We start from the raw sequence: 13,602 nt of genomic DNA, 5'->3' as shown, positions 1-13,602 counted from the left end.
AATAAATAAAGTTGCAACAACAAAATAACTATGTCCCCTGCCTTAGACAGAATCACAGACAATCATGAAACAGAACTGGTTTGTTGCTAATACTGATACTGGAGACGAGCATGGAAGAACATATACATTTCTACTCTTAGTACTTAGGCATGCGACCTGTGCAGACTGTCTCCTGCCATTATTTCAAAGAGGCTGAAGGGGTTGTTAAATGATTGAAAGCAACTGAATTAGAGCAGTTTAAGCAAATTCTGTCTGCTCTGCTTTCATGTGAGACATGAGAAGAGTGGTTTGATTTGGCTCCCTTGGATTACATCTGAGACGTTTGCCCAAGGCTAGCAGAAATGATCCAGGCTGCAAAGATGATCCACATCCTGGTGGACCAGCAGCAGGAGGTCAGTTAGGTCATCAAATGTCACTAAATACCTATAGTCAGGCAACAAATACAGTGAAGCAAAGGAACCAGTGATGCTTATTGCAAAGTAAAATAAAACAGGTTAGTGTACACTGCAGTAAGCAATACTGTATTACATAGCTTCTAACTTGATTCCCTGAAGTTGTCTGGCCATCTCTGGCTACTGAGACAAATTAGAAGGGGGAGGACAGAAAGAAATCAGGGACACCATGATTTTACTGATAGATGCTAGCATACACCATCATTCCCAGCATGGAAGGTGGGCTAATCATCCAACATAAGGTCATCTCTACTTGTCATAAGTAAGGATCACTGCATAGTACAGCCAGTACCTAGTATTGTCCTGTCTGCTTTAGTCCATTTTTCTTCTTGTAATGTAAAAATATTCTTGGCAAAAATGTGTTTTTATTTTTTTCAGAATTTTCTTTAAAACATTTTGGGCAGCATTTTTCAGCAGTTCACAGTAATGTCATCATGAAGGCTAACACAATTTTCAAACACATTAAAGGAATCATTGAATAGGTTCTAAATTATCCAAGTTTAAAAATGTTAGTGGTCTTACATATAATTTATCCACTGATCACCAGAAATCTGCATTGTATTTTACATTAAGAGCTAATTTGTCTTCTGTGTTGAGATGCGATTTTTATACTCTGACATCTACTGCACGAATAATAAAGTTATTAATGTTTAAAGTCCTAACCTTTTTCACTGGGCACACTGCATTATGTAATTATGCAAAATTCATTGACATGAGAGATGTTCATGTTTAAAAATGCATGTTTAAAACACATTTTTATGTTGGAAAAGAAGAAAAAAATGATCTGGGATAGAGCTTACTCTTCTTCTATGCTTCTGTCCATTTAATAATATAACGGTAGGGAAAATAAAGCACATTTAAGAAGTTGAGTTAGAATATTCTGCTCTCTGCTTCCTGCGTCATGTGTACAAACCCCATGGAACAACACTGAACAGAAACCGTCCTGTGGCCAGGACCATTATATAAAAGGCACAAGCTGTAGGAACTAACTGACCTGCAGTGAGCTGATGAACTTCATGCCAAGCTTCATCCTCCCAGCTGCCAAAGCACTCTGCACTCTCATTCTCTCTGGAGGTCAAACACCTCCCATGCTAAAACACTTAGAATACAGCAGAAAAATCAGAGTTTAGGAGAGGAGGAGATTATGTGACTCTAAAGAGGAGATGAAACAGCTGTGAGTTTGTACTCATATCCTCATCAAGTTTGTCCTCCCTCCACTAATCAAATCATCTATCCTGCAACCAGTAATTCAGCAGGCAGACTTCACTGGCAGAGGGGCTGGGCCCTGCACACACAGTTAGCTGGAATTTTCCACTGCACATATTATTTTAGGAAAACTCAAGCAATCATGTACTTACAATAAAGTCCATTTACTACACATGCTAAAGGTCTGACCTGCCATACCAGCTGAAGGCCTGCACTTGAACTTACAAATCTATGAGATTCTGATCTCAAGTATCCAAGTACATGATGAGTGAATGTATTGATGCCCAATATCTAAACCACTTTCACCTTTCCACATCAACTAGCTTAGAGCTACCTTATAACTGACAAAAAAGGAGATCAAATTTTTAATTTTAATTTTTCTAACTTTCCAACAACTACAAAGCATCTAAAGGTATTTTAGGTTTAAAACATGAAAATGAATTTCAGTTCTTGGCTTCTAACTGAAGACCAAAGAAACCACAAGCTACATGGTTATTACTTCAGAAATTTATGAGTTTACTAAACTAAGGAGATAATATAATATTAAGTGTGAGCTCTGTATGATAAAGACCACTAAGAGACTTGCAAAGGAATACTTTTCTATGGGATTCAATCTTTTCATGATAAAGCCTAGAAATGCTGGTATAATCAATATTTTAAAAGGCAAAATGGTTTTCAGGATTTGATTCCATTTAATTGTGGTAAGGTTTCTCTAGCATGGCTTGCTTCAAACTCCAGTGCGATGTGGCATGGGTTATTTTCCCCTTTCAAGATGATACAGGCTAGAGTTGCAGTAATGACATACATAGGTTTGTGGAGGGTGATGCATTCTGCAGTTAGTGATGATGTGGGTTCTGGCAGCACTGGCTTTCTATTCTACTTTTAGCCATTGGGAAGAGAACAAGATACTGCTTGATTTAGAATGGCATTAACTGATTTTTACAATTTTTTTGTAAAATTACAAAAAAAAATTTGTAAAATTTTTACAATGATTCTATTACAAATGGTGGGCTGTAAGTTGACATTTGTACCTCTTCTATAGTCAGACAATGAGACTGACAGATCTTTCTCAGGCTGGTTATAAATGTATGACAGGTCTAGAAATGTCACTCATACCTTTGGGAACAAAAACCTGGTGGTTTTGGGAGCAAATGCCTGGTGGACAGGAAGAAGATGATGAAAGTAAACACATTTTCTTTGGGGATTTACTTCCATACTGAAAATAATGAAAATCAATTAATCTTTTGGCTTCATTTCCTGGCCTGATCTCCTTATGCATTGAAAGCCCATTTTCATTGTATCTATTAGGTCAGCTTCTACTGTTCTTTCACATGTGCTCATGTATCTTCTATGAACTAAGTGGAAATGCACAAAAAATGCTCTTTGAAAAGAGGAGGAGAAGAGTTAAATGCTATTGATAGTGAACTTCCAGTCCCTTCCAATATCATATACTAAAGCCAGTATATATTTAATTGTATATTATTCTTTGGCAATAAGAATCTGACAGTGCTTAGCTTACTGGGCTCTAATATGGCTGATACTTTCTTATCAAAAAATATCAAACCAGAATATATTAGACTTCAAAAATTATTCTAGGCATGCAAAATTAAACCTCATGATATAGTTGCAATTTTAATATCTGTATTTTTAAACTATTTAAATCAGCTAGCGTTAGCTGTGCAATCCAAGTTGCCTTTGATTCCTCCCGTAGCCAATGGAAAGAGACAGAAATATCTAGGAACAATTCCTTTCTCCTCTTGCAGATGCCTATTTTATGATAAGATGAATTAGCAGGTATCCAACTCTCACCGCTTACAGAATACTATCTAACTTTGGAGGGGTAAGTTGAGGTAAGATGAACCCTGCTTTCATGCTGGGTCCATTAACACATGCCTGGCACAAGAAGTATGCATGAGGAATAGGGATTTTCCACCTCCATATAAAATTGCAGTTCTGTCTGTCAGGGAGTACCAGGTTTATATGAATTTATCACCTAGATTCGTTTCCCCTCACAGAGCTTGAAAAGAAGAAACCTGGCTCAGCTTGTGGGGAAACATAAGCTGTCTTTCATGCTGAGGTACGTTTTACCTGCTCCTGGGCACAATCACTTCAAAGCCTTCCTAGACTGAATGTTGTGGTATGTATCTCACAACACCAGCCTGCACGTTAAAAATAGAATTTAACCCCAAAGGGGCCTGAATACTGCTACAACATATTTCAGCAGCTTCTGTAGTGGGCCTCTGTAATACAGCTATAATAACTGCAACACTGAAACAAAGGTTAAAACATTTTCACATGAAATGTGGGATTACTTTGGTTTTCTAAACAGTTTGATTTAGTGGGAGGTTAATAAGGTGTGGAAATTGTTTGTTCAGGTCTCATTTAATGCTCAAAATTGTGCCAGTAAATTAAAGCCATCATAAGCCAAAACAAATTTAAAAATACAGATGTTTTGTTGATCATTTAACAGTCTTTAACTCCCCAGCCTCTTTTTGCATTAAGAAAAAGAAAAAAAAACACAATCAAATCAGTTGAGATGCCATATTTTAAATGCAGGTGATTTGTCACTGGATCCGACCCCAGTTTTCACTCTGATGTGAGACAGTGACCTACACCAACAAGTTTTCATAGGGAAAGTTATACCGATATTGACATTCATTAAATCACTTGCCAGTGTGGTTCTAAGCAGAGTCACATTCTAGGTCATGTGTGGGCCATACACCTATTTCATCATGCATTATTAAAAAAAAAAATGTCACAGCTAAGGTGCCGATATTATTAACTTGGTAAAAAAGCAATTAAAATCTTCAAAGAGTGAACTTTCAAATAGCGCAGCAACACTTAAATGTCATATTTCTGTTGCAAATGTATTTTTAATGATAACATTTCTTTGTAATGTAAATCAGCCTCCTCTCAATTATAACATGTTAATCAAGTTATTTCTCAATTGCTGCCTACCCATCAATGCCTACAAGTCCATCACATGTCATCCTGTAAAAGCATACTAATTACTTGATTATATTTTAGTCGAGTTTTGCAAATCCAACTATTTTCTTCAAGACTGCATATTATGTGCAGATTTGTCTGTTGGCAGGGTGGGGAGAGCAGAAGACACATTTGCATCCTGCAACTTCAGTCTAATTGAAAATCCTTCAGAATACCTTAGCATGCAGGATTTGATGCCAGAAACTGGAGAAAAGGAAAAATGGGTACCCACGTACTGCTTCCTAATATCTCATGCACATACTACTCCTGGTTGACATGTTTGAGAGGGGTAAGGAAAAACCCAAGGTTGATATGAATATTTAAGAATGATTCAAAGCGTATACCTCAAACGCAGAGCAGGATTTGATTGGGTAGAGGTAAATGTTGGTGACTGTGATGGGCTTGCCACCTCTTCTACATGTTGGTACTGCAGTCTCAGAAACAGCTGCCCTTATGCTTTCCGCCTCAGCCTCTGGTGGCTGCCAGTTGACAGTCATCTTTGTCACAGACGAATTATTCCTGAGTTCTCTGTCTGAGATGTGTGGTATTGGAGACAATTTATCTGCATTGTTAAAGGAAGGGTGGTCATCTGGGACAGACTCTGTTGTCAGCTTTGTAACAGAGGACTGGAAGGGAATCTCAGTGTCTGACGTGGAGAGTCTGGTGTCTATGATGAATTTCAAAAAAGTCTGTGCATCTTCAAAAGAAGACATGTAGCCAAAGGATATTCTCACAGAACCAGTGGGACGTCCATCAACTAGGTCTATATCATCTCCACAGACATGGCCAGCCTAATTTGAAATAGGAAGAAAACCAGAGAGCTATTATGACAAACTTTGCTTTATTTGCCTCTAATTTTACATAGTTATTAACAAGTCTCTTAATTCTAACCTGAAAAACTGTTCTCAAAAGTATAAAGTTAACTCATGAATACAAAGAGAAAATGGGGAAAGAAATCCCAACTATCTTATTAATTACTCAAGCTGGGAAGAAGATAATTTTGAGATGCTTGTCCTGTTCTACCCTAAGGCAAGAGAGACTTCTCAAAAACATGTAGAGAATCAGAAAAAGTTTGTATGTCCCAGGATGGCCTGTTAGCTAGGACAGTCTCCAGGTATATTCCAGTCTCATCTGCATAGTCCACTGGGATTTAAACTGGGATATTACATTCAGATGAGTGAACAAACCATGAGGCTGCTGATTTTTCTGGGGCATTTTTCTTGACATTTTCTGTCAGAAATTTCATTTTATACTATCAGTGGCTTATTCATGGCTTGTGTTAAATAGTCCAGTGGATAGCTATACATCTGAGAACTGGTCTGGGATTTTAGCAAAGCAGAGACTTGAATCTAGAGCTCCAACATCCAAAGTGACTTCCCTCATCATTGGGATATGCAGTAAATCTGTCTTGCTGATTCACTCAACATACTACTTTGAGGATGGAAGGAACCAGCCTTCCCCCTAACATTTCTTCCTTTGAAGAACACAGGTTGCCACTCATGAAACATCTTTGCTGAAAAACGCTTCAGATACCCTAACAGTGACCTCCACATAGATACCCCTTCATTTGATATGTTTTTCATACATCATTCTCTGGAAAACTCTCCCTTAGAGCAGAAGTTTCTCCTTAAGTAAGTGAGTCAGTGAATGCTGCCTGCCACTCACCCCCAGTGAGATAAGCCAGAGACCCCCTTTGTTCATCCATCTAACATTATCTCACCAATGGACACAAGATTTAGTCCTAAGTCAGCATCCTTATTCCTGAAAGTGCAGCACCTGTTTTTTTTTTTCTTCTCAGAATTTAATTTATTTACGCATTTCTGTTACATAAAAATGGAAGTGTGAATAGATTATTTACATGAGGGCTTTTTTAAGCAAGAAATGTCACAGTTCAGTGAACACAGATGCCATTTATGCAAGGAGAAATTAAAAAAAAAAAACCTCTATGGCAAAGCATGCAATACAGTGGTAAATATTTTAATGCAGCGTGATGTAGTTTTTATCCTTGACAATAGAGCAGAAGCAACATTTGCAAAATTAGGTTGCATCTGTTCATATACATATAACCCTTCTGCCAAGTATTGATTGATTGACTGAGGAGAGAGGTGCCTGCTTTGCAAGTAAGTAAATGAGTTCCTACTAACATCCTAAGAAAACTAACCACACTTCTCCAGGGACCCTTTAGGACAGAAAGTCCTCCCTTACAGGTATTTTATGCAAGGAAATCTTCATCAGGGAAGGAAGAATACAGTCAGCACCCTGGGAAAAGGCAAATAATGTGATAAAATATGCTTTCCCCTACATGGTAATGTTGTCAATAACTCATCCTTCTCAATATTTCTCATTCTTCTCAAAGGACTGATGAGAATGTCACAAAATAATGACTGCTTGACTGCATCACCTCATCATACCACTTTGGGCAGATTAAGTGGCTCTTTATAAGTTTGGATTTGGCCTATCACCATTGAAATGTTCAGCTTTATTAACATGATACAGACCTATAAGAGGCCACCCACTCCTTAGCAAAATCTTCCTTATGTAAAGAGATCCAAGAGCATTGTAGCTGGTCATTTGGCATTTTGCACTTCATCAGAAGGGTAGACCTTTTTTTCCTTTCTCAGCATATCTTGGGGAACCTGCTCCCCCTCAAAAATTCAAGCATCACTCACCTGCTTTTAGACAGATTATGCATGAGGAGACTATGCACGTGGAGCTTTCCATGGTAAATCAAAGTAACATTTTGCCAAAGAAGGTATAAAGAGCTCTCCCCCCTTTAAGAACTTGTGTTATCAATCTTGCACATAAATGTGTTTGCAAAAGTTATCTAAATGTCTCTGTGAAATCGTAAGTGAGCTATAATATCAATACAGCCATTATAATTTTTTATCTTTTGCAGAATACCATTAATAAAATTTTGGATTGTTCTGTATTAATTTACTGTAATCTCAAACACTGAAAAATGTGCAGGCATGAAGCCTCCCCCACTTCATTGTAATACATCCTGCTATACATCTTTTAATGACAATTTATGGAAAGTATTAGTCATCTAGAAAACAGTCTTTACATTCATGTTCTAACAATCTAACACACCAGTAATCTAGGTAGATGTCATCTAGTCTCATTCACTCTCTGAGATTCACTGTGTATTCTCATTTATAGTTTCTTGTCCAATTTTTGCATGCCTTTTAAACTGTAACATCCAAAGCAACAGATCTATAACACTTGAACATTATTAAATATAGTTAAGGATACTTAAGGAACAACACAAGATGAATTTTCCAGGAACTTCCATTCTGCAGGAAGTTTGGATTTCATGTAACTCCAAATCAGAACAAGAAGCCACACAAGTTCATATTTTCCAATGAAATAAAACCAAGCAACACATACTGCTTTGGGTCCATCAAATGATTTTGTTTCGACAGCCCATTTCAATGTATTGAATTTCAGTTAATTTAGTTCTTTAACATGGCAATTGACTTGAAAGGTCAGGGAAAGCAAATCAAATTTACCTTCATTCTTAAAGTCACAGAGACTCAAAACCACAGGACATGGTATACCTATTTTAGCTTTTAACTAATTAGGGATTTTTTTTGATAGAGACAGATTTTCTTTTCCCTTTCAAACCTCCTATCCTTAGGAAATTCAGAACTGACAGCCAGAAGATGTCACCTGGGTCACTGATTCTAGGTATTTTTCATGGGTAATAATGTATCATGTAATCTCATTCAGAAACTAACCTGTAGGTTCCTTTGGATGTCCTCATTGCTTATACCCAAATGCAACTGGCAGGCTCCTGTATTACAGAAGCAACCTGTGCGGACATGTATGTTGTAAAGACTGGCCATCTTGTCCACCTTCCCAATTCAGCAGGAGATAAGACATAGGAGAAGAACAAAACATTGACATTTTAAAGTTGTGGTAAACGGCATACAATGTTTTAAATGTACAGTTCAATTGGAGGTCAATTACTTCTCTAAATTATTAACAACTTAGTGTAGCTTTTAGAGTTCCCATACACATTTAGGATTTTCCAGCCCTGTTATTAAGAAAACAATGGTGGAAGCAGAAGTGCTTACCTTGGCATTGAGAGACAGTGCACACAACACACACACACACACAGAGCATACCAGTTCAGGTCCTGATCCTGTTAATGACAGTACATGTGCTTAACTTTAAACCTGTGAACACATTCATTCACATCAGTAGTGCTAATTACCAGCCTGCAGTCAAGTGTCATTCAGTGTCTCAACAGAACCATCACCTATAACTGCATCTGCAGAGATTGAAGAGAGGCCTGGGGCATCTCTTCAGCTAGCTGAAGAAAACCTTGTTTTCCAAGGATCTGAAACTGCAAGTCCTCATTACAGAAACAGACTGTATCTGTGGGATTTTGGCACACAAGTGCTTGAAGAATCAGTCCCTCAGGAAGCAATAACATCTGACAGGGCAGGGACTAACTAGAATACCTCCTTGAGCCTTCTACATATGACCACTCAGTCCACCAACTCTCTGGTGTACTTTTTCCTCGTGCTTTGCTGTGCTGTTCTGTGTTATACCCTTTCTTTACTGTCCACTAAATAATGAATGGGCAGAAATACAGTACTTGATGACAAACTGGCATGAATAAATTATGTGAAGGAATGAAAAAGATGTGCAAAAAGAACAGAAGCACATGTCTATATGTGCCTTGGAAGGAGATACATATATGCATGCACTGGCAGGACGGCACTGGCAGGACAGCACTGCAGAGAAGAGATATGGATGGTCAGGGTTTCAGAGCACAGCTAAGAAACAACGGAAGCACACCATGGGGATCCTCTTAGCACAGCTAAGAAACCACAGAAGCACACTGCAGGGATCTGAAAATGCTTTATGTTGATTTCAAAAAGCAACAACAGCAGCTAGTAAGGTTAGCTGAGCAGATATAGCTACGGACAGTTATTTTTTTGACAATAAATGATGAACATTCTTGGTCAGGACTGGGAGAAAGGACAGTCAGATTGTCAGAAAGGTAGCATGAAACCTGGCACATCCGATCTCTACCACAGACTTCCAGAACAACCTCACACAAGCTGCATTAATCTCTCTGTGCTTTTGCTCCTCTTCTGCAAAATGGAGAGCCGAGAGCTCTGATAATAACCATGCTGCAGAGTGAGAGGACCCCACCATGCCAGTGACACAATCCCCCTTGCAGGGAGCTCAGGCTTAGCTATAAGCAGAGCAACAGCTAAGCCCGAATATGCAGGAATGGAACTGTCGACCATCTCAAACTAACCACTTCCCAAACTGTGAGCTCATGCTTTATCTGCCTGAGGTATCAGTGTAAACATTCAACCTAGCTTTTCTATCTGGCTTAATATCTATAGGCTTTTATTTTTTTTAACATAAATTCTCTTTCTATAGGATAATAGCCCAATATATGTAGCAAATAATTTCTGTCATAATTCAGCCTATCTTCTGTCTCCTATCTTCTGAAATCATCAATTTTTCAATGTCAGCCTATCTTCTGACATCTCAGAGTTTGTGTGAGATACCAAGCACCTTTAACTTCACTATCTCAGCAGCTTGAAAAACCAAGCCCTCTGTTACAACTGACTCCAGACTGAAATAATTAAACCTAAGTAGTGTTTAGCTCTGCTAAAAGAAGTTCAAACTGCATTACTTTTTTTTTTTTTTTTTTGTCATGTATGGAGCACAAGGTACTCCACACAAAAATGTGCTGTATACACAGATGAAATCCTACAACATTATAGTGCACAAGTTCTCAAGTTCACACTTAAATATCTCCTGCCTGACTAGTTCGGTTCAAAATGGTTCAGTTCTCAAATGGAGATACAATCAAAATAACTCCATATATCCAGACTTGGAAAGCAGAGAATAGAATCAGTCCCGAGATCCCTATTCACGATTAATGCCTTGGAAAATATCCTGTGTTCAAAGCATGTTTCTCAAATCAAAGTTATAGTAAAAGGCATCTGTTGAGAAAGACTGTTGTGGTGTCATTAGCTTTGTTTTGTCAGAAGACTTCAATCTGAGAAGAGTGACATTTTCTTGACTTCTTTTTTCATTTAGATGAGAAAAGTTGTCATCCTGGCATAACATGGTTTGTCATGGTGCTAGTGACTCGTGGGTGGATCTATCGTTCCGTTAATGATGACAAGCAAGGCAAAAATCATGACAGATACTTCACTACTGAATTCGTACAGTGTTTGGGCTTATTTGCTCAGTATACAAAAAGCTTTAACATATATAAACTTATTATTATTTTTTGAAGAAACATTGCTGGGGCAGCCTTGCTTATCAAAGTGTATGTAGTGTAATGAAGTTTCCATGACCCAACTTCAAGGAATTGCTAACATGAATTAATTAATTTTGTCAAATAAATTATTACTGTTCTTTAATGAACAGTAATACCATTCTAGCTGTGCGACCCAATGCCTTTCTCCAATTACACTTTTAATTGTGATATATATTAATCTGCATAGTAGGTAAAGATTATTGATACATAAAAATGTATGAACATTAGAGGAATATAGGGGATTGTGGTTCAAAAGGACAAAGATAAGTTATCCATAGCTTTAGCATTAATCGAACTCTGTTATCACCAGTGTGGTAACGCACACAGGTCTTGAGAATGTGATGTACACTTTTCATTGCAAACAATGACAAAATGCAAAGAATCAGTAAGGGCAGCACTGCAAATCTACCTGTCCCTTGAATACATGCTTGACTTTCCCTTGGACATATGTGTCAATTTCTTCTTGTTTAGTTTAACCCTAGAAATACGCTACTTGGGGACTTAATTTAATCTCTCTCTGCAGTGCTAGCACATACCAAAACAAATAGAACGCAAAACATCTGTTACAGTTATTTTGATGAAGAAAAGCTTATTTAAATAAAGCACATCTTTAAAATTGCCATAAGGAGCAATAATCAGTATGGAGCTCAGGGTTATGAAATAGAGAATGCTGCTTGCAGCTCTGTCGGTACAGCAGCAGCTGACTTTCTGGAGCCAGGAATGTGTTCATCAATGAAGGCACAGAAGCATGAATGGTACTAATGGTAAGTACACAGCTTAATGTACTCAGATTGTCAGTTTTGGTGATTCCCTGGGTCTGATATTTGGAACTATTGTGCCGTGGTCTTTCAGAGCTTAAAGACTACAATTAAACTGCAGAACACATGCAGAAATCTTGCAGCATTTTTACTGATTTCAGTCAGCAAGGACATGGTAATTAAGCCATCACAACATCTTGGGGTCCTGTCTGCCCCTTAGAGCCCCTTTGCATTCATTACTTTTTGTGAAGCTCTTTACTGTGGGCCAAGCCCTGCAGGTTGCTTCACACCCCAACACTTTTGATGTCAGATCGTCTTGATTTTTGACAAGCAAAAGGTGCATTTCACACTTCCAGGCTGTGGTCTTCAAGTTTAATATAAACACACACGAATGAAGTTCATCTAAATTAATTTTTAAAATAGTCCTTTTTTTTTTTTTTTTCAGAGACAATTTCTATATTAATCACAGTTGTCTTCCTCAGTGAGCCTTCCTGTAGTGTTGCCAGGTAGACCAAATGCTCACAGTTAGGGGTTTTTTCATAGTGCTCTATCTGATAATTATAAGAATTTTTTTTTTCTTGTTTTTACATACAAAATATTGAGGTAGAGCGTTTTTTTTTCCCCTGGTTTTAATGCATTATCCTACAATAGTCCCCCTTGGATATCTGGTATTTGTTTACACTCAGGAGCTGGACAGCTCCAAAAATAAATTTGATTCTGTTGTGTTCTGATTTCCTGTTCTCTGTCTCACAGCTGCATGGCTGACTTTTCTGCCTTTGCTAAATGTTTCACTTCTGCTATCCATTTATTTCAGGGCCTCTGTGGTGGTCAGCTGAAAGGTGTAAGCTTTTCTCTCGCTTCAGGCTCCACTGGAATAAATCTGAGAATGATGCTTACTGTAGGTAGACATATACTAAGTGATAGTAAATATTAACAAATAGCAGACAGTTTTGCATTATTTCTAATCAACTAAGTCTAAGATTTTCACTAAGAATAATGGATTTTTTAGGAAGCCCTGCTGAAGTCACTCCCATAGGATCCAATTCTGTAGCTCTTATTCAAGCAAGTACTTCTTATTTGTGCAAGTTATTTTACTGAGTATCACAAGAATTATTCACATGAATACAGGAACTTTTTATAATAGATCATGAAGTGTCCTGAAAAAAACAGAATCATGTAAGTCAATACTGGCAGGTACTGTCCTTCAGGAATTGGGATTGGGATTTCTCATTCTACTTTCTACAATGCTCAAATTTCAGAGCAGTTTTTCTGTCTGACGGATTTGCTCATTACAGGAATTTCACTGCACACCACTGATGGCTGGTTATAAAACAGGCTTCATGACACTGTTCTCCACATCCACTGGTAAATTAATTCACTGATTCATGGCATGGAATTGGAGAGAAAGTAAGCTATCTCTTTCTGTCATCCAGCATCCGACTGTGAAATGTTGTTGCTGATGCAAATGCATACTTAATCTTGTTTAATACAATTTAATAAGAAGTAGGTCAGGAAAAAAAAAAATCAGCACTTGTTTCCAAATCATTTAGTAGGAGGAAAAAAGCATTTTAACTGAGTTACGTATACTTAAACTAGTTTCCTGCAAGAGAAGCATTTTTTCCCATCCCAGGGAAAGAAATTCTGCGTGGGCAGGTTCCCACAGTATTGATGAATCTTATCCTCTCCTCCTTACTCCGTCTCTAGTTGTTGACAATGGTTTAAACTGATTGGAGAGAGGATGTAAATCTCTCTTCAGTCTACACCTATTCATCACTCACTCTGAACAAAACCACTTTGGTAAAAGGCAGTGAAATATTAGACAGAGATACTGAAACTTACTGAAATTGCCAAAGTCAGTGTCCTGATAGTGGAAATGCTAGCTTAGCAGGATATTTACGGTCGA

General features: G+C 37.9%; 1 protein-coding gene across 3 annotated transcripts in view; it reads right to left on the bottom strand.

The window, feature by feature from the left end:
- Nucleotides 1-13,602, bottom strand: part of MOCOS (molybdenum cofactor sulfurase) — a 231,927-nt gene that overhangs the window by 33,754 nt on the left and 184,571 nt on the right. For all 3 annotated transcript variants that reach the window (XR_012623319.1, XM_074824831.1, XM_074824845.1), the window contains 2 exons: nucleotides 8,381-8,497; nucleotides 4,988-5,434 (listed from right to left, as the gene is read on the bottom strand). Coding sequence is in view for 2 of the 3 variants with exons in the window: in XM_074824831.1 (XP_074680932.1) it covers nucleotides 4,988-5,434; nucleotides 8,381-8,497 (564 nt within the window). In the remaining variant the exon portion in view is untranslated. The remainder of the gene's footprint in view (nucleotides 1-4,987; nucleotides 5,435-8,380; nucleotides 8,498-13,602) is intronic.

This window comes from Strix aluco, chromosome 1 (assembly GCF_031877795.1).
Source record: "Strix aluco isolate bStrAlu1 chromosome 1, bStrAlu1.hap1, whole genome shotgun sequence".
Lineage (NCBI taxonomy): Eukaryota > Metazoa > Chordata > Aves > Strigiformes > Strigidae > Strix > Strix aluco.
The sequence above is the reverse complement of the archived record's forward strand: the minus strand, read 5'-3'. Positions and strand labels throughout refer to the sequence as shown.